We start from the raw sequence: 21,660 nt of genomic DNA, 5'->3' as shown, positions 1-21,660 counted from the left end.
GAAGGTTGGCTTAGTAAGAATGGTCACAGCCGTGCCAAAAGGGTGTCTGTCTCTGTCAAGGGCTTTTTTTCCCACACTTAAGTCTTGACCTTTTTTCTGGTAATATCATTAAACTTCTCCAAAGAGTCCTGATTACAGCTGAGGGGGGTAATCCTATTAACTGGACAGTTTTAAGGAAGGAAACAGGCTTCCCATACACTGCAGTAGAGATGGTGGAATCTAAGCAATACATGAACTGGTATTATTTAACATCTTTGTTGAGGACATGGAGAGCAAGAATGAGAGCAATCTCAGTCAGGTGACACCAAGGTCAGTGGTGTGATTGATACTCTACAGGGCAGGGATGTCATCCAGAGAGACCTGCACAGGCTTCAGAGGCAGGCCTGGGAAAACCACAGGCTCGAGTTCAATAGGGCCATGTGTGGGCTCCTGTACCAGGGCTGAGGCAATCCCAAAATCAGTACAGGCTGGGCAATGAATCAACTGAGAGAAGCCCTGGGAAATGAACTTGAGTGTCCTGGTGGATGACAAACCAAATATGAGCTAGCCATGTGTGCTCAGAGCCCAGGAAGCCCAGTGTATCCTGTATCCAAAACACCATGGACAGCAGGTTGAGGAAGGCATTCTGTCCCCCTGCTCTGGGGGGTGAGACCCAACCTGCAGTGCTGCATCCAGCTCTGGCACCCAACACAAGATGCACATCAATCTGCTTGAGTGGGTCTAGAAGAAGACCATAAAGATGATAAGGATGGGAGCACTTCCTCTGTGAGGCCAGGGTGAGAGATTTGGGGTTTTTGAGTCTCGAGACCTTCAGGGAGAGCTTATAGCAGCCTGCCGTTGTTTAAAGGGGGCCTTCATGAAGGCAGGAGAGGGGACTTCTCAAATCATGTAGTGATAAGGAGGAATGGTTTTAATCTGAAAGAAAGTAGGTTTCAATTCAATATTAGAAAGAAATTCTTTACTCTGAGGGTGGTGAGGCCCTGGCACAGGTTGCCCAGAAGCTGTGGATGCCCCATCCCTGGGAATGTTCAAGGCCAGGCTAGATGGGATTTTAAGCAGCCTGATGTATTGGAAGGTGCCCCTGCCCATGGGAGGGGGATTGAACTAAATGATCTTTAAGGTCCCCCCAACTCAAACAATTCTGTGATTCTACAGTGTCACTGAGACTAAAAATCAGCTGACGATGTATTCAGGATGTTAGGGCAACTAGCATTCAATGATCAAAAAAAAACCCCAAAAACGAACACCAGACCTGTTCAGGCTGGTTGAGAACTGCAGTATTTTCAGATGTTTGCTTTGGAAATAAACTTCCAAGAAGCAAAACTATTCTAGGACACAAGGTGTCATTAAGTTCCTATCATAAGTATTCTACATGCTACAATTCCAAAAATATCGTAGACAGCCAAAGGAAGAGCAAATTTAAGACATGAGGACGTCACAGGATGTCTTAGGAGAGAAATGTATAAATATACTGCTCCCCTGAGTAAAGTTGGGTATCTGGTTCATCAGGCTATTTAGCAGCAACTAATTAAGTAAGGGAGCTGTACAGCCATTAACGAAATGAAAAGAGAAAGAGAAAAAGAGGAATTGTTCCAAAACAAGAAACAAGAACCATGACACCTTGCAATCAGTTAACATAACCCCTCCCTGTTTTCTTTTGGAGAACAGCAAACATTTAAAGGTTACACATGCATCAGTGATTGGCTACCCCTGTTTGCATGGGAATACAGTTTTCCTGCTATTGAGGCTGCATTATTAATTCTTGGGAAAAGCTTAAAATTTGTATTAATGTAATTCTCCTTACAGTACTTCCTGTAAAATAGGAAAGTTTATAAGCCTTGTTGCTTCAGGTCTGGTGCAGAAACCTTCAGGATCTGTAGTCTAAAGAGATGGACACTTTAGAGCACAAGAGATTGAAAGAGTCTGAACCAGGTGCATCAGGATATCACAGAGTCAAACTTCCCTACTAAAAGTCATTCATGAGGTGTGAACTATGATGTGACATAACCACTGACAGAATCTTGGTCTCTGTTTGTGTGAACATCTTTATACAAAAGAAAAAGAAACACAAGTTGTCATAATTTCATGGTAAATTAAGGGAAATCTCAGAAAAAGGATATGCAGAATGTTTTCATTTTCTCTGATGACATGTTTTAAAATATTTCACTTCAAGTTTAGTGATAAACTTACCTACTCCTTAGATAATTACATTTTTCATGTCAACTAGAATGCATCTGATTTTTTTCTTAGTTAACTGACTGTTGCAAAATAAGGTGTGCACCAAACCCATTACTATTTTAACACTAGACTTCTTATTAAATGAAATAAATTATCTGTGTTTTGTGAACAAACCAATCTATTTCAGATTATGACACTTATCAGGATTAAAGAATCACTTGATCATTTTTTCTTTTTTTATTAGAAGAAAAATGGGCATTTCTGCTGCTTTCTAAGCCTCCAATTTTCAGCTTTGAAAGAACTGGAATGAAAAATTTAAATTTGAATTAAAAAAAAGTTTGGTACAGCTGGAGGACTTGGCCAGTGACTCTCATTTGTTACCTTTTGTTTTTATTGAGAAAATAATTGACAGCAAAGATGTGACAAAGTTAACTTATTCAGCACTATTTTTAACATAATAAGTAAGAGTTCCCCAATAATTTTCAGCTACATATATATATGAATTTTATATTAAGAACATACCTGATTTTATATAAAATGTAAAAGCCATTTTAAAATAAATTGCCAGAAGAGGAAACCAGTGCTATTGGACACATATGTTTATGTCAGGAAACACAGAATGGTGAACTAGCTGGCTTTTCTACTAGCATCTACTATCTTTAAAACATTTGACAGGTTAACATGGAGAGGCAAGTTATTATTTGTACAGTATTGAACTGAAGTTTCTAAAAATTCTCTTTCCCTTCTATATCTTCCCTGAAGATCTTTCTGATCTTTAAAGCTCTGCAGGGGATCTGTGTACTTCAAAACACATGTCCTTTAAGAGATGTGATTTCATAAGCAGCTTAGGCAAGTTAATGATTACATTTTTTAAATGTATCTATAATGCTTCTTTTAACCAGGGCTGACTTAGGTTGCTGAACTGGCCAGAGCTGTTATTTGACTTGTTTTTGGAGGACTGACATTGCAGGAGGGGCAGCTGAACGGCCTCACCCCTGGTGTGCCCAGTGCTGACAGGAAGAATGGCTGGAAATGTGCTCATGAGGGCACCAGCTCCAGTTTCAGTCCAACCTCTGAATCACACCCTGCAGTTGACAGGGTCCTCCAGATGCTCATGTTAACACAGAAAATACACAGTTCACACAAATACTGCCCCAAATTATGCAGCTTAACCTTTACATACCGGGATTTTGGAGAAAAACGTGGAACCACAGTGAGAATCTGAAGACCAAGGAAATCTGCACTGACTATCCTTTGCTTTCAAGAAACCCACCTCAACAGCATGTTTTACAAAAAAGTTGTCTCAAGGGGAAGGAATGATGGGGTGGTGACTGTATTATTCACCAACCCTCTGCATGCCTAGCCAAGGCAGGGTCTCTCTTCTGCTAGGCAGGCTATGTAACCTTTTTTTATTCTCCGGATTCCCTGTCCATTAAATTGTCTCTATTTTCTCTTTTTAAAGAGGAGACAGATTGTTTGTGCTTCAACACTTCCCAAGCAGATGAAGAGCACCTATCTTCCTATCTATGACATGTCATATTCCACATTCTCAGTATGTGGCTTGCACCAATTGCATGAGTGCTTCAGGTAAGATGAGCTACCCAATTTATTAGAGAAGTGCCAGGCACAGCTACAGTACCAATAGGCATGGATGTACAATAAGAGCTTAATTTTATTTTCATTCAAAACACTTTATTTTCATTTTTGGAATAATATTTTAGCACAGAATTAAAGACTACTAATGTATTAGTAACAGATAGACACACTGAAATCCCATCAAGGGAACAAGTTATAATGAAAAAATAGAGTAAATTAGCTGCACGGGTATATGAAGTGCATCTGAATTATACTACATTCATTTGTTGTGCTTTTTTCATTCTCAAAATATATGCTTTATATGCTTTCCTTTAAACGTCTAATATTTTTCTTTTCTGCTATTAAAAAAGAGCTGTGACCATTTTTATTGGCATTGCTATTATAAGCCCTGTTTCTGAGAGAGTGGGTAGCTCATCACTCACTGGATTAGAACGTGGGTACAGTTTCACAGCTACAGAAATCTCTCTGGTTGAAGGGAAAGAAAAGGGTTGACTCAGTTTGGATTTTTAGTTCAAAAGCACCAGTTTTTCCTCTTTGGTTTTTTACTTTAGATGCATATCATGTTACCTTGAGGCTCAAAACCACTAGATGAACAAATGTGATCTTACACTACCCCCAGGGCACACACAGAAAATGCCCAACACCACTTCCCTCAGCTGCTCCAAGGGAAGGACAATTAATACAGAGGCCAAGTTCTTTACTTTGAAATATGAATAATCTCACAAGACAAACATTCTCCCACAAAGAGGAGAGACATTTATACAGGTTTTTTTTTTTCTTTTAACTCTTCTAGTAACTGTAGCAACTTATGGTGACAGAACCATAAATGTGTCAAACAGCTGAATTCTTAGACAAGAGTCAGAAAGGCAGTAAATGATGTTTTTACAGCATTGCAAACTGTCAGGGCACCTGGATTAAGCCTTGGGAAATAGGAAGATGAAGGATCACTAATTACTTGACAGACAAACTCACACACTCAGGAATAAAATCTCCCCCTTACCTGAGACATTCTTTCGCGATGCTTAGCTTCAAGCCTCTCCTTGGCCTTCTGGAAATGGGCATGTTCATTCTCATCTCCAGGTGTCTCCAAGTATTTGTCAACAGCATCAGGAGTGCTAGCGGCTGTGGTAGGGACTGATGTAAAATTTGAAGGTGGAGAGAGGGAGGGGAGGGAGAAGAAAAGAAGAATTTCTACTTTAGTACAGGAAAATTTTAGATGGATTAATAAAGAACCATCTGTTCTAATTTCCACTGGAATACAGCCATCTATTTAGGCTCAGAGGAAGACACAGAAACAAAGTTTAGATGAACATGTTACACAGAGCAAGTACATAAAAATACATCAGGATTTCTTCTCCCTTTCTTACCCCATTTTATAAACCAGGAGAAGCTCTGCAGAGTGAACAAAACAATGTTCTTGAAACAGGTTAGAAACTGCTGGCAAAAGAAAAATTCCAAGTATGAAAAAAAGCCCGGCAATGAATAAAGTGTGTTAGCCACCAAAATGCCCTTTGCAAAGTTACATGCTTTGTACACAAGTTTATTTTTAAAAGATAAATTGTAACATATAAATGTGAATGCAAATCCCTTTTAAAACACTTATGGACCTCACAGTACCTAATGAAATACCTCAAATCCTTCCCTTAGCAACAGTGTGGCTGCACAGATAGTTACTTCATTTGTAATAACTTTGATTTAAAAAAAAACAAAGGCTGGAAATAATCAGAGAGCTTGCACTAACAGCCAGCCTTCCTGTTGGGTAACTAGGAGGCAGCTGTGACACTGGTAGTGGAAAGGTTTGCATTTAGGGTAGTAATTCAAGCAAAGTGAGCAATAGTCCCCTCACTAAGCAGTATATCCAACCCCTACTTTGCAAAGACTGATTCTGTTTTCCTTTAATATGTTAGAATTTAAGTAGTTGGTATGGCATCAAACAACAGGCAGCTTGAAAGAGTTTAGTGAAATTCCTCAGAGACTCCTTGGAGAGGAAAAAAACCCACCCAATAAAACATATCATACTCTTATTATTCCTGATCCATTATTTTAATTAGAGGTTCTACTTGCCATCTAAACTATGTTTAATTTGAATTTTCTCATATAAAAAGCCTCCTGGGTAAGAACTTCAAGATACATTTCCTACCCATGCCCAGCTAGAACTTGGCAATCAAACCTTCCATGAATAACCTCCTTTTCACCAACCCTGACAAATACAATTTTGTCTTGCTGATATCCATTCAACATTCATCCATTAATGGCTCAGATCACACCTCTCCAAGTTCTTTGATGCTCTTCTTGACTGGGAGGAGGTCCCCAAAGCAAAACTTCCTTAAGCATCTTTGTGATACTCCTACTGCAAGGTCATTCTCTTTCAACTTATCATGAGTTTAAATATTTATGAGAGGAAAAAAAAAATTAAATTCTTCACATGTGGTTCAAATGAGGACAAATACAAGACAAAAGTATTTTCTTGAACATGACTTCTGCCAAGGTTATAAACAAGAGTCATCAAGTTCCACAGAGTAAAAAGAATCAAAACAAAAAATGCTTTGACTAGACCCAGCAAAATAAGTTACAGTAAATATTGTCCACAGCAATACCTTATACTAATTAAATTATTTGTGTTTGAAATTAGTAGTAGTCTAACTTTTGGATATGAAAAAATTTGCATTATTTCTTTTTTGAATCCTAAACTTCACTCACTTACTTATTAAAAGGTCTAGTACAAAATGCGTGGTTCAAAGGTGAAATAAAAGTGAAAATTTATATAGAAGACACTGTGGAAACAGAAATGAATCACTTGCATCTACTAAAGGTTGTAGTCAAAATTAACAATTTACAATATTACAAGCCACAGTTTGTTAATGCCTTAGACACTAGAAGTTGGCATGCAACTTTAGCTGCCAAAACATTTCACTTCTTGCTAACTAGGGAGATGTCAGCATCCCAAACAAACAAACAATGGATAAAGGAAATGACCGACAGCAGGAGCATCTTCTTGTAAGCTGCTGCTGTAAAAGGTACAGATCTTTATTTGCAATACACCTCTGAAGAAAAATTAAAGTGGACAGCATCTGCCCCTTAAAAATCACTGAGAGATTTAGCAAGTTTGGAAGTTCACAATATTTACTCTAGAGAATAAATACTATTTTTATCTAAATTCACCCAAAAAACTGCTCTAAAATAATCAAAAACAAAACCACATGTGTCATAATTTAAACTTCCTACTAAGTTTCAGGGTTTATGTAAGGAAGGAGGGAACTGACAACACTGAACCCTGTTGGCTCCCTCTGCTGTGAGCCACAGAAATCCAGTATTGTCATAAATTTTAAAAAATCATTAATAAAAAATCATTTTAATGATAAAAATTTTCAAAAACTGACTGTGCCACCAGAGTTCAACTGACTCCCACTCTGAATGAGGAAGAAATGAAAAAACAGAGAATTCACTGACATCAGTCTCTGACGGCTGCTGGAGCTGCTGGGAGAGCTGTCTGAGAAAGGAAGTACATTTAAGAAAATGTATTTTCCCAGCTATTAAGTTCCTAAGTTAAGAATTAAACATTAACATAATATCAAGATAGCACTCATTTAAAAAAATAAGACTTCCTGTAACTTTAATAATTTTTAAAATGCAACAATTAACAGACAAGTAAAAAAATCTGTACAATAGATAACTTTTTAGTAGAAGACAGAAATCTTTCCTTTGGAAACAGCAATATGTTCACTTATTCTTGTCAATATATACTCATTCTAAGGCTATTAAATCCAAATTAAACACCTGACAGATTCTATGACTTCAAAGAAGCCACTGTGGACAGCCACACAGGAGAAGTTTGAATCATTATATCGAATGGAAGTCACAGACAGTACTGAACATTCTTATTAAGAATCAGCAGAGACTGAGCAGGTAATCTGACAGGCTTTAGGAATAGGTAACATCAGCCTCAAAGCCTTCTATTTCTGAGGCAATTATGTATTAATTTCCATGGAGTTGAATGATAAATGAAAAAAAAAATGACACCTGTAGCTCCTACCCTACAGATAAATCATTTCCATCAGACCTTAGAGCACCAGTCAAATTCACTCAACATGGAGGGAGTTTAGGGCTTTGCATGACAGGACAGACCCACCTTTCCAGATCAAGGCAAAGAGACTTAGCAAGAAGGCAATAAAACATGCTCTTTTAAACTCTTTTTTAAAAGAGAAAGTGTTCAGGATATTAGTATTGAGATTTCACAGTGTATGGGTATTTGTGACAACAGAACATCCTCACATTTTGGTTCAGTCCAATTCCAATTCATTACCAGAAAACCTGACTCACATCCCACACTTCCACCCTTTGCCCACTATACAGGAGAATCCTAATGCTATTTACTATTTCATATTACTCTGTAAAATCTAACTAGTTTATCCTGAAAAGCAAACTATAGCTAGACAAAGGAAAGATGTGCTTTAGCATCCACCTTTCCTCCTGCCTAAGAGAGGCTTCATTTTCGTTTTGTTTCAATAGAACACAAAGGAGCAAGAACAATCTGAACTTCGGAGAGAAAGGAAATAATGGAATAAATAATTAATAATAATGAAGTGGCATAAAAATCAAATACAAAGACTAAATTAAGGGTGATGGTGGGAGGAAAAAAACGACAGGAGAGAACAGGAGTGGCCTTGATGGAAACTATTCTCCACTGTTTTTCTTTTCTTCTTTGAGATTCGGTTGAAAAATGGTGTCTGTTCTACCTCCTTCAGCAACATTAGATTAGTACTAAACACAAGGCATCATTTCAGTGATGGAACTTACTATATTCAGCACTTTCAATTATTTTCATTACAATTTCTATTCAGCAAAAATATGAATAAGGAGAAACAGCATGGTGAGACTGGAACAGTACACGAAACTAAAAGAAAAAGTTACTTCAGGAACAGAAAATACAGGTGTATAGATGAGGTATAGAACACACTGATGTAACATCAAAAAACATGAATAAAAATATAACTGAAATAGCTTAGAAAGTGTATCCTCATAGACTCAACTGTTGTTTGAGAAACTAGTGAAGGAAAAAAAAGGCAGAATAAAACCCCTATGGGAGAAAAAAAAATCAGTTTGAGTTGTGCAAATAAAGTCAAAGAAGCTCAAGCACTCAATCAAACTCTGCTGTCCTTCAAGAGAAAATGACTTAGACAAAAAATTTTGACTTCCAAAATAAACCAAGAGAATAATGGAAATTATAATAGTCTTGTCATTGTTTTATTGAAATGAATCTGAGGAAAAAAAACACCCAGCCAGACAACAACTTCCATGACACAAAGCAGAATCTCCTGAGAAGAAGACAAGATAATTTACCTTCCCAAAGAGAGGCTGCAATCAGAGACAAATCATGTTTTGCATCTCTGGAAACACCTCACCTAACACAGGAACTTCATGGTTCAAAATGTTCCTCTGTCAGTAAATACATTAGACCTCACTCCAACCTCCTGCACAGATCTCTCCCTTCACTACATCTTCTGTCTGGTTGCAGGAACTGATCACAGTTCAGGAAGCCTCCTCCTCACTCCCATCATGGCAGATTCCTCCACGTCCCTTCCCTGGAGCTTTGCCATGCACAGCTCTAGAAGAGCCTAAGATAAAATGCTGCTGGAGCACCAGTTCAGCAATCCTGGCTCCAGTACTGCTCTTGCTTCTGCTCCAATAAAATAGAGGTCAGTTCTTCGGCTCCATGACACACATAGTACCCCTTCATTTGTTTGTGTGCATTTTTAACCCTTCTACTTACTGGAAATGCTCCTGAAAAGGCCAGATTTAGAAAATCTTTTGCTAAAATGAGCCCTGAGATGCTGTCTGTGTTCAGCTCCTCCATGTCCTGCAAGCAGACAGGGCAGTGAGATGTACTCACTCTTTAATGTCTCAGTGTAAATGTCAGGTGATGCTCTCCCAGGAGTACGTGCTTGCAAGGCAGATTGGGAGGAGAGTGTACAAGAGGCTCTCAAAACAGAACCCATCTGATAAAACTACACTTAATTGATCGGCTTCAATGGTGTATGGTGGAGAATGCCACCACTCTCAAACAGTGCAAACACCATTTTTTCAGCAAAAACAGCCATTACAACATATGGTTGACTTAAAGTTTTAAGTGGGAGGTGACTCACATCCATGTGCACCACAACCCTTAGGGAAACATAAAAAAAATCAAATACCATTTCTCCCCTTTTCATTGCAAACACCCACAAAGAATTCAACCAAACAAATATGGACATACACATTTGGAAAAAAACAAAGGTCAGAAATACTTGAGAACACACTGTTAAAAACAGGAGCTACTTTTAGACTTACCTGATGCTACCCTAAAGTTAGTATTTTTCCCTGCACATGCATTGTAAGTGCAGACAGACACATGAAACATCAGTACATTCTGACAGAGAACAGAGAGAAGATGGGTGCAAAGACCTCACCCCTGGAGGTGTTAAAGCTCTCAGCCCCCAACTCAGGGGGCACCTACAGTGCCAAGAAGTCACCCACTACCACGCCAGGTTAGCGAGAGGCCGAGGAGGAGCGAGTGGTGAGCAGAGGTGTGGACAGAGCGCGGCCGGGGTTGGTTAGTGCGAGCCCAGCGCCACGGAGGGCACTTACTGATGCTGCCACAGACCGCCATGCAGTATTCCTCCGAGTCAAAGTTGTTCCGGTTCCCGCCGCAGCCGCCGTAAAAGAAGGGTGCGCACTTTCCTTCGGCCAGGTCAAAGTACCAGCGGGAGATCATCGCGCGGCACGGCCCGGTCTCCGCTTGCTCAGAGCACACCTCTATTCACAGGAGACCCGGAGGAACCAAGTTTAGCATGGAAATGGTATTGTCTTGGCTTCTTCATTAGGTGTCTCTCTGTGTCCATGCACTCAAGGACACATGCACCAAGGTGGTGTTGTGAGGGATAGGAAACCTTTCCCCAGAGATAATGAAGGTAAATTTTGAAATGACATGGATTCCTGCCACAAAGTCTCCTTATCCTGCCCATATCTTATGTTTCTAGCAAGTTTATCTGCATATTAAGAGATGCTGCCCTGAAAGAAATGTGGAAGTTCATCTGCTTCCAGGCCAGAGGGGTACAACCACCAGCTGACTGGGGGTTTTGCCAATAGTCCAGGGCAGATTTCTGCCCAAGCAGCTTACTTGGTACCTGAAAGGAAACATCTGAAAGTATTGCTGTTCTTGTTGTTCATCTTGTTCTTTTTTAGCTCTATATACCCTCCCTGACCAGATTATACAAAACAAACCAATCAACAAACAAACAATTGTTAACACATTACAATGGAAAACAAATTCACTTCAGCCACCTATTTAAATGTAGCCAGTGATGAAGAAAATCCCTTTTGCAAGCCAACCAGCACAGGGTTTTTAATTCACAGTTCAAGGGCTCAGATATATAAAATTATTGCTGTAGCTTGAACCATCCATGGGAGGAAATCTCACCCCCAGTGAATATACCTACAGGAAAAAAATTAAAATAATTTGTGCTTGTGTTCACTGTGAGATGCTATAGTCTCTGCCTACATTCTGCAACACAGAGAAATCTGAGGGAAGAACCAAACCACACAAATTAAAGGAAGACAAAGCAAATTCTGCCTGCAATTTGGAGTTCAGCCAATTACACATGTAAACATATAGCCTTTTAGCAATAATGTTCCAAACAGACAAAAACAGTTTTACCTTTCAATGTGCTGCACAAGTAATTTCAAATACACATTATATTAAACCAATAAACCCCTCATTTACTTTCATCTCACACACTACCTGGCAAACAAATTGCTACATTAAACTAGAGCCTTTTAAATTCTCTGCAAAAATTTGAATTTTGTGGAAATCACATTCCTAAGGTAAGAAAAAAATATCACTGCACTAGCACTGAAAATCCCCTGCATGTTCATCACCTCCCAAAATGTTGGCTGCAAAGAATCCTGCTTTTCAGTGTCTGTCCTGATCCATCACTTCACTATCCTCAGAAGCACCACTGCTTACAAACAGGTTTTTACTGTCCAATTGTCACTGGCAATATAACCTACATTTTCTTAAATATACAATACAGGTACAATTTTACATGCATTTAACTTATTCACGTATTCTAACTATAAATTATGTCAAGAATCAATTTCAGGAAGCACACATTTAGTGTGAGAGAAACAGATCCAAGAGTGTGCAACCATCAAGGATGTGCTAAAAATGCTGCACTTCTTCTGTATGAAGAAATTAGGAGGAAAAGAATACTGAGTTTTTTGCTTGAAGAAAATACAAAATAAGTATCATTAATTGCACAGCACATTAACTACAATTAATTGTATATTACCATATGACTAATTATAGATAATTTTTAGTATACAAGTAGTTCTCCTGACTTATTTTAAAACCAAATCCAGCCACACCACCTAATTATACAGTCAAATCTTGACAAAAAGCTAGCTTTGCACAGTCTTGGAAAAACTGTCACATGTAAACTACAAATTAATAGCGACTCCTGATATAAAACATACATGTATAATCAAAAGAATTTTTACTGACCGGAAATGTAATTTCTGAAGATACAAAGGGCTCAGAAATTTAGCCTTTCTTATTTAATGCTGACTGTGGGCTAGCATGTAGCCACACAGTAAGCCCCTTCTACGTTTCCCTCAAAATATTTGTTTTGCTATACAGACTGATTTATTTTGTGCTGTTTTCAGGTTGGAAACTGTTTACAGGTTTAATCTGAAACTTCCTACAGGTACCTCTCCCACAGAAACAGCAACAGAGACTTGAATGTGCAAAAGCAAAGGTGCCCATCAGATCGGACACTGGAATTGTCTCATTGGTGAACTAAGTCACTTATATACACAAAGATGCACTTGAACAAGTGTTCAGTAATCACTTGTTTATACAATATAAATACTGAGTCTAAATAAATACTGAGTTACATATTATTTATAAATACTGAGTAACATATTAAAAAGAGCAAGCCAGAAGCTTTAAAGCCCACTGTTGTGGCTGTTGACAGGCCCCCTGCCTGACCTGTCACCTTCCATCAGGGGAGGGACATCCTTCCCTCCAGCCTGCACTACCAACCCTACTGCCCTTGGTGAGACCTGCATGGTACTGAGGTCACCACAGACAGAAATGTTCTATTGTCTTCTAATGTTTATGACCTAAATGGGGAATAAACAAGAGAGGGGGAAGTGCTCTGGTTTAGTGTTTCATGACTGCTCTTTTTGAGGTAAGTGTGGTGCCAGTTCAGTCTAGGAAACGTGTCACTGCTGTCATTCATCCCTTTCCCGATGTTACCATGCCTGTTTGCCATTTTCTGTACAGAGCTCAAAGCAGCATTCCTTCACCTCTGCTTTGGGGCAAAGGTACATTTTTAAAGCAGCTTCTATTACTGGGCAATGGTCTCATCACTCCTGTTTGTGTGCCAGATACTCCTCTCCTGTGCCTCTCTGTATCCCTCTATATCCAGCACTTTCCCTACAAGAAAAAGCCACTGCATTTGGTTCTCAGCTGCAACAGCTCAGCTGAGAAGATAGGGAAATGAAATGCTGAGATGAGAAATTTAACAGCTTTTCTTGGGCTATTAATTCAAACACCACTTCCCCTTCCTTCTGCGACTGCCAAGTATAGCAATTAATGTCTACAGGGGGTGAACTACACTATTTTAGCAGATATTAGGAGCAAGTAGGCAGCATGCACTGCTGTAGTGGGTGGGTTAAGCAAAATGATTCATCAAAAAATTAAAAGCTGTCTTTGCTTCATATTTTAATTCTGTTGCTGAAAACTGAGGCCAAGATGAATTACTTTTCGCAAACATGCAATTCAGTTTTAGCTGATACCACAAATAATTTGCATGCAGTACAGCATCAATAATGAGCTTTGCTTTTTTCAAGGAACTTACTCACTCTTCCTGTTACATACAGGTAGAGGTATTATAAAAGAAAGCCCTTATGAAATCAGGCTTTGGTCTGCTGAATTAGCAGCTGGCCTGTTACTTCTTTTAACTGCAGCTAGCTAAGTTCCCATGTGAAGAAATCTTAAGAATGCATTCACATAAAAACCTATACTTATAGAAAAAAAAAAATTGCACCTGCAATAAACAAGAAATCTGTTCCCTGAGAATCAGATAAGAAGATATGTAAACAATACAAAATTAGGGAGATTTGACCGGCAGAATGCCAGTTACTAACCAATGAATTGAGTAGCAAGAAAACTACTAGCCAATTGGAGTAAAACATGAGTATAAAAATGAGTTATGTGAATAAAGAATAGGCTTTTCTGCATAAAGAAACTGAGTCCCATCTGCTTACTAATGCAATGCTTTCCCCTTCAAAGACAAACTTTTGCCTTTAGCTTCAAGAAATTGGATACAATTCAAGAGGACAAACCTTTGCAACAACTCAGGTTCATGAATAGGTTCTTTTAGAGTTTTCAAACCATTCTACTCCAGCAGTTAAATTTCTGTTATCCTGTGCGCTAAACCATAGATGTTAATATCTCCATTCTCCAAAGCCTTAGACATGACAAATTACTTTTGAGATAATCAGGAAAATGGAAGGCAACTTTCCCCATTCCAAACTTCTTGTACTTACTCCAGCGTGTCAGGGCAAACCCAGTTGTTTCTAACCATGCAAGCACCACTCCCTGAAGGACAGGGCTATGGCAAAGCTTGTTGATTTGCTTTTAAATTAAGTAGTTGAATACTGAAAACGAACCAGTTACATTAAACATTGGCACAGACTGTCTTATTTTTAATTTGAAAAGCATAGACTTCAGCACCCTAGGAAATACAGTCTTTAAGTATGTGGACATTGATTTATACTGACTGTACAATGTACTTCCATAAGCACTCGTTTACCAAAATGCTGTAAGTAGAGCTCATTAGAATTTATATGCAAACATTTTAGATATTTTTGATGACCACTTTTTACAGAGGGAAATATAAAATATGGTTCTGAATGTCAGTTTAAAATTTTCATTACCATTTATTTCTACTGCTACTTGAAGAAAACCAATTTCAAATCAAAGTGAAATTATAATTTCTGTATTTCAAAATCTCAACTCCATGCTTTTTTTTCCCTTATGGGACTTGAATTCTTAACAACATTTTCAACTAAGAAACTGGAAATAAAACATGGGCTTCTAACAGGGAGAATAATTAAAGCTACATTTACATATTTCTATTACTGTAAATATCAAGCTTATCAATATTTTCTCAGGATTTGAATTTATTTTCATCATCATGAGAACTAAGTTCATTTAATACTGGCAGTCAGCCCCAAATCTTAAATCAGAAATTAAATTTGAAGAGATCGAAGAAAAAAGGGACCAACAGGAGGAGTTAGATTACTAACTCTGACCTGTCTTGGAAATTGGTTTCCCATGTATAGTTTACACCTCTGAGAAACCTATTTACCTCAATGCTACAGAAGAAAGGGACCATCATGCTGACTTATAAATACTGCGAAGTCTTGATAAATATAAATATCGCCATGGTAATGGAAAATATATTGTATTGATGAGCCTTTCTGTACTACAGCCCTGCAAGTTTGAAGCTGATATAAACAAGTACACAGAACAAAATCATACTGAGGGTCTGAACAAGCTCATGAGCACTGGTGTGTGTTTGCTGTCCATTCAAACTGTGTCCTGAACACCTCTTAAATGAGGACCTCAAACAGCTGTTTAAGTATATGGGATCAGATCTTTTATTTTACCATTTATATCTCGCTAAAGAACAGAGTAAGTAACCAATAAATGCAAGAGAGGCCAAAGGAGGAACCTCTGAAATGTATATCATGAGGTATATGCTCCCCTTCTTCAGGCATTAGTATATAAAACATCAAATTGGAGTAATTTTGGCTTTCATATCTTCAGGAATTGAGCTATAGTTTGAAGATATTAATATATATGCCCCTATATTAGTCTTTGTTTTTCAAACTAGCTGAGAAATATTAGGCAAGAGCACATGCACTTTTTCTTTCAGTTGTACTCTTTGTGTTCTAAAAAGGCACAATTGTTTTTACTCAATGAATCAATCAAAAGGGAATATTTGAAGATAATTTCACTGAAACAAAACTTCCTCATTCTGAATATATGGTTGGAAGAGGCAACCAAATTTTAATTTGAGTATTCAAAGACAAGAGCTAATTTCAGAAGAGGCTTTTGGAATTAGGAGAAGACAGCTGTGAAGCTGGCACATGCACTGGGACTAAAGTTGGTGCACAAGCTACACAATTGCTAAAATGCTTTTTTACAGAGAGAAGTTTAAAAAGCCAAATTATAACTTCTCAATGGAATACTGAGGACAGTTCCTCCAAAGCTGTTAAATACGCTTAATTGTAATTTCCATCCTGTGTAATCAGATTAAATTCTCTCTATAATGTTTATTCTTAAGCTACTGCAAGGGCATATTTAGAATAGTAAAAAAAAAAATTAATGGTATACTTGGCTAGAATACAAAGCCTTATAGTTCTGAAGCGGAACAAATATGTGAAAATATATTTTTTATTTCTTGTGCACAACGGAACTATATTTGGAACTAAAGTGCCATAAAGCTACCACTGATGGCCAGAAAGCAAACAAAAAACTCAGCTTGATTTTAAATCCAGGGTAATATAGTTTAATGAATTCATGTGTTTTAGAAAAGGTAATCTTTCCACATAACATCACAATTCTGCTAACTTGGCATGACAGTGACTATGAGGATTAGCCTGGAAGTGCATTCCAGTCTTTTTACACAGCAAAATCTTCAGCAAAAAATTTGCAATTAATTACTGCTTCAGTATAATAATATGTCATCTTCTCTAGGGAAACAGATTCTTGGTAATTTTTTCTGGCAGGATGTATTTCAAATGAAACTACACTCCACCTTCCAATTTACATAAAATAACACTATTAGTGTGTTTAGTATTTCAGTACTTTTGCCCTCGACCCAAAAAGGTAGTACTGTATTACATCTCCATCAACAAGACCACCAGATTACAAAAAATATTTCCTCCAATTACAACATATAATAAAGTATTATATTATGGGAGAATAGCTGTGCTTTAAATTAAAATGTCTAATTAAAAGCAATAAATGCAAATCCATTAGGTTAATTTTATCAGCTTTCATTCATAAATTACAGTAGATGATCATTCTTAATGAAGATCTCATAGCAAAAAACCCCAGTGGATTTATATGAATGTGTACTATTTATATAGCAACCAATCATGTTTTCTTGATATGAAATGCAATCACACATTGTCCCTCTCCAAATAAAGCACACTTAAAGCATAGCCCTGAAGGCAAGGAAGAAGAGCAGGGAACCACTACTGCAGTACAAAGATGGTAACTTTTCAAAGATGAAAAGTTGCCCTGGTAAGCTGTGGATGCCCCATCCCTCTAAGTGTTCAAGGGCAGGATGGGAAAGACTTGGGGAAACCTGGTCTAGAGTGAGGCATCTCTGCCCATGGCAGGGAGTTGGAACTGGGTTCCAAATATTTAAGGTTTCTTCTAAACCAGACCATTCTATGATTCTATGGAAGTGAGGCAAAGCTATGGAGTGTGCAAAAAAAACCCCAATTAATGTAGCATACACTACTAATATTGTCCCAAAATTCCCAGCTGACAGGTCTCACAGTCAGGGTTAATCTCTCTTGCTTCACAATATATAGTAGGAGTCACTGAACAGATTTTAAGTCTTTCAGTTAAAAATCTTCAGCAGAAAAACCACTCATGATGGATCAATGACACTAAGACCTACCATACCAACATCAGGCTACTTTTCTCTTGCTAGGAAACCAGCATATGGTCACTCACATGTAACACCAGACAGTAAATACAGTCAAAATGTCACATGAAGCAGGCACTGCTCAGATTGTTTCCTAACTTCCTAAAGAAATCCAGCTGAATTAGAGAAAGCAAACCCAACTGATAAAGGGCAATACTACATTGCTGGAGGAGGCAGGTGAGGCTTATGCTGCTGATTCCCCCATGTCTGTTGGCAGGTGTGCAGAGAAGCTGCCACGTGTTTTGTTCCAGGCTGCTGGGCTGACCCCACTGCTCTCCTCTAATGGGATCTGATTGACTATGACAGGCCTTTGCCACTGTGTCCCACAGCACACCCCTGGAAAAGCTGCAGCCCAGGGCTTGGACAGGAGCACTCTGTGCTGGGTTAGGAGCTGGCTGCATGGCCGGGCCCAGAGAGTGCTGGTGAGGGTGCTGCATCCAGCTGGGGGCAGCCACCAGGGGTGTCCTCAGGGCTCTGTGTGGGGCCTGTCCTGTTCAATATATTTAGTTATGGCATGGATGAGGGCGTTGTGTCTTTCATTAGTAAATTTGCAGATAACATCAAGCTAGGAGCGTGTGTTGATCTGTTGGAAGGTAGGAGGGCTCTGCAGAGACTTGGACAGGCTGCATGGATGGGCACAGTCCATCCAATAAGATGAAGTTTAATAAGCCCAAGTGCCGAGTCCTGCATTTTGGCCACAATAACCCCCTGCAACGTTACAGGCTGAGGACACTGCAGTTGGACAGTGGCCAGGCAGAAAGGGCCCTGGGGGCACTGGCTGACATGAACATGAGCCAGCAGTGTGCCCTGGGGGCCAAGAAGGCCAAAGGCTCCTGGCCTGTGTCAGGAGCAGTGTGGCCAGCAGGAGCTGGGAGGTCATTCTGCCCCTGCACTGGCACTGGTGAGGCCACACCGTGAGTGCTGTGTCCAGTTCTGGCCCCTCAGTTTGGGAAGGACCTGGAGACGCTTGAGCGCGTCTAGAGGAGGCACCGAGGCTGGAGAGGGGCTGGGAACACAAACCCTGTGAGGAACCACTGAGGGAGCTGGGGGTGTTCAGCCTGGAGAAAAGGAGACTCAGGGGTGACCTCATCACTCTCTACAATTCCCTGAAAGGTGGCTGTAGTGAGGTGGGGGTGGTCTCTTTCTCCAGGCAGCAACTGGCAGAATGAGAGGACACAGTCTCAAGCTGCATCAAGGGAAATATAGATTGGATATAAGGAAAAAGCTTTTCATAGAAAGAGTGGTAAAGTACTGGAATGGTCTGCCCAGGGAGATGGTGGAGTCACCATGCCTGTGGATGTGTTTAAAAAAAGACTGGATTTGGCACTGGGTGCCATGGTTTAGTTGAGGTGTTGGAGCATGGGATGGACTCGATAATCTTCAAAGTCTCTTCCAACCTCGTGATTCTGTGATTCTGATGGGAAGCACTAAGCCAAAACTGCTTATTCTTTGTTGTATGCCAAGAGAGATTGTTGTATGCCAAGACTAATTTTTCTTGTTCCCTCCTGTGTCCTTCTGCTGTCCTGTGCAGAAGGACAGCAGAAACAAAACCCCAAACAACTGCACATGATGGGGGAAGCAGTGCTGCTGCTTGCCTCCATCACATGCTGGAAAAATCACCAAGAGCCTGGATCCTCGGGAGCAGCTCTGCAACACCTGTAACACCATGACAAGGACTGCAGAAATTAAACCACTCCCTTACCTAAATACTGGCCATCAGAGTCACTTCCCTTACTCCACATAGACAAAAATCAAGAGCAGGGCTTCATAAATTAGCCATATTTTCTTCAGCACAAATTCAATGCTAACATCTCCCCATGACCAGAGGTGAAAAATGTGTATTTCACACTAATTTCACCATCTGAATCCCTGTAAGCTGAGACCCACAATCATCTGGATTTAACATCTGAAGCCCAGCAAGAGCATACTCAAAATTTTAAACTGAGTCTCCTGCTATACACCGTATGAATTCAGAGTAAAGATCATCTCTCACAAAAGGTAGGAAAGTGAAGAGTGGCAAATACTGCCCTATGGAAAGTTTATTAACATTTTTTAACAAACACATAGAAATGCGGTTGGTGCAGAATGAAAATACTATCCTCCTGCCAATGGACCTTTTTCATTCTCCAGGAAAGATTAATTTTCTTTTCACTGAAAATAAGTTTGTAAGTGGTTCTCTTATTACTATTTTGGTCACAATTCATTAGAATATGCACAGAAATAAAACTGCCTGAAAAATTTATTCTACAATAGCTCGAGTATCTTTAAAGTATAACACTGCATTTATGCTTTTCAATTATTTATGGCTGATGGCAGCCATTCCACTGATTTGGCAGAGAAAGGGCTCAGTACCAGCCCACAATTAGATCCTAACTTATGGCTTTGTCCATTGAAAAGCAGCTCCTCTTACACTGAATAAACCCACTCTCAGTGTTCTTTATTGCTGGAGACATAATATTAGTTACAGCTTCATAAAACTGGGTGTAAAGGGTTGTGAAGAGCATCCTAGGATGTTTTATAACTAGTGCTTGGGCAAGGCAGCCTGGAACAGAGCTCAGTCCACATCAATGAAGCTCTGACACTTCAGTCCTTTTAGAAGGGCTTTCAGGGTGTCTCCATAGTAAAAACCACTTTTAATACATAAGTTCTCAACAATGTCCCTCAGCCTCTTTAATTTACAATGACACTTGCATCAGCAATATGGCTCACCACACAAGTTCCTATGCTTGATCTGCTGCCTGCACCAGGAGGACAAGAACCCTGTAGGAATCTTTCTCTTGTGTGTAGGAAGGGAAGCAAAAGCAAGAATCAAGGCTATGTCATTTGGACACTTCTACCTGAATAAATAAGCAAGCACTTTGCACAGTGCAGCCCTGTCAGACAGCACTCACTCTCCAGGACAGTCCCTACACCATGTGTGCCCCAGCAAGTCTGAAGGTCAGGAATTCCAAAGGCTTCTGGCAGAACCGTGCTGAAAACTTGTATTGGTAACAGATTGTCCTCATCACACTTGAACCAATGCATATTTTCCTCACAGTCACCCAAGGTGGGAAATATTAGACTTGGAAAAAACAACATGTGATCACTTCACGATCAGCAAATACATAAATTTTTAAAGGGCTTCTGAAAGGTTGTTTCAATCGTTTCCCTCATCTTTTATATGTTATGTTTTATATTCAGGTGATTGTATGCTACTTTCCCGAAAGCTATAAATCTTAACCTCTTTGAAACATCACCCTCAGTAAAGAAAAATTACTACCAAATTTGTCCTCATTTCCACTCATCCAAAATCTCTTTAAAGTCAAGTGTCTTTTTCTTTTTTTTTTTTCCCTTTCAATATTCATTTGCCAGTGAGAATAGGGCATTTTATCCCCAGGGGGTAAAAGCTCACATATGGAAATATGTTTAATTGGTTTCAAGATATAAACTCCTTCTACCCCCTCCTCACTGAAAGGGCTCTCCAACAACTGAGCAAAACACTCAACAGCTATATAAGACAGAAACACACAAGACTGAGTTGCCAGCCTTAGAAAGAAACATTTGCTGGTGATTTTAGCAAAGCTTTAGTGCTCCATGTAGACTGAACAGAGAAATATAAGCAAGTAACTCTGCTTTTCCCAAAGCATCCCCTGGGCATGTTTCTGCATCCTGGTGTGATAAATTGCAGGCAGTACCCTCTCCTCTGACAAACACTGGAACCAAGGCTCAAGAGGAAGGGCCACTGCCACGTGCAAAATGTGGGACTCCACTCCACTGGAGTCCCAAGAATACCCAGAGGCAGGAGATAGGGAAGCATGGGGAGACAGGCCAGATATTTTCTCCCTCATTTCCCAATGGCCCCAATTTCTGTCATTTTCCCTCTGCCTCCTGCATGTCACAACTCCTTTCTTTTCAAATGTAGTCTTTAATCCCATTTTTTAATACCATCTCCAACATTTATCAGCAAAGATATAAGCATTGTAGAAGAACTGGGATCTATTTTACTTAGATTTACACCACATTGAACTGTGTTATTAAAATAGAAAAATAAGGATAATTAATTCCAATATGCATTGTAGGAAAAATGAGGCATTTTAAAAAACTATGTTGCTATGCTGACCATGAACTAGTGTAA

The 21,660-nt window shown here is 39.3% G+C and overlaps 1 protein-coding gene across 4 annotated transcripts in view; it reads right to left on the bottom strand.

The window, feature by feature from the left end:
• Positions 1–21,660, bottom strand: part of APP (amyloid beta precursor protein) — a 202,068-nt gene that overhangs the window by 60,791 nt on the left and 119,617 nt on the right. For 2 of the 4 annotated variants that reach the window (XM_074536151.1, XM_074536150.1), the window contains exons 7-8: positions 10,399–10,566; positions 4,775–4,908 (exon numbers count right to left, since the gene is read on the bottom strand). In XM_074536151.1, coding sequence (XP_074392252.1) covers positions 4,775–4,908; positions 10,399–10,566 — 302 coding nt within the window. The remainder of the gene's footprint in view (positions 1–4,774; positions 4,909–10,398; positions 10,567–21,660) is intronic. The other 2 variants (XM_074536153.1, XM_074536152.1) reach the window with 1 other exon arrangement.

This window comes from Zonotrichia albicollis, chromosome 2 (assembly GCF_047830755.1).
Source record: "Zonotrichia albicollis isolate bZonAlb1 chromosome 2, bZonAlb1.hap1, whole genome shotgun sequence".
NCBI lineage: Eukaryota > Metazoa > Chordata > Aves > Passeriformes > Passerellidae > Zonotrichia > Zonotrichia albicollis.
This window is presented reverse-complemented; position numbering and strand designations above follow the sequence as displayed.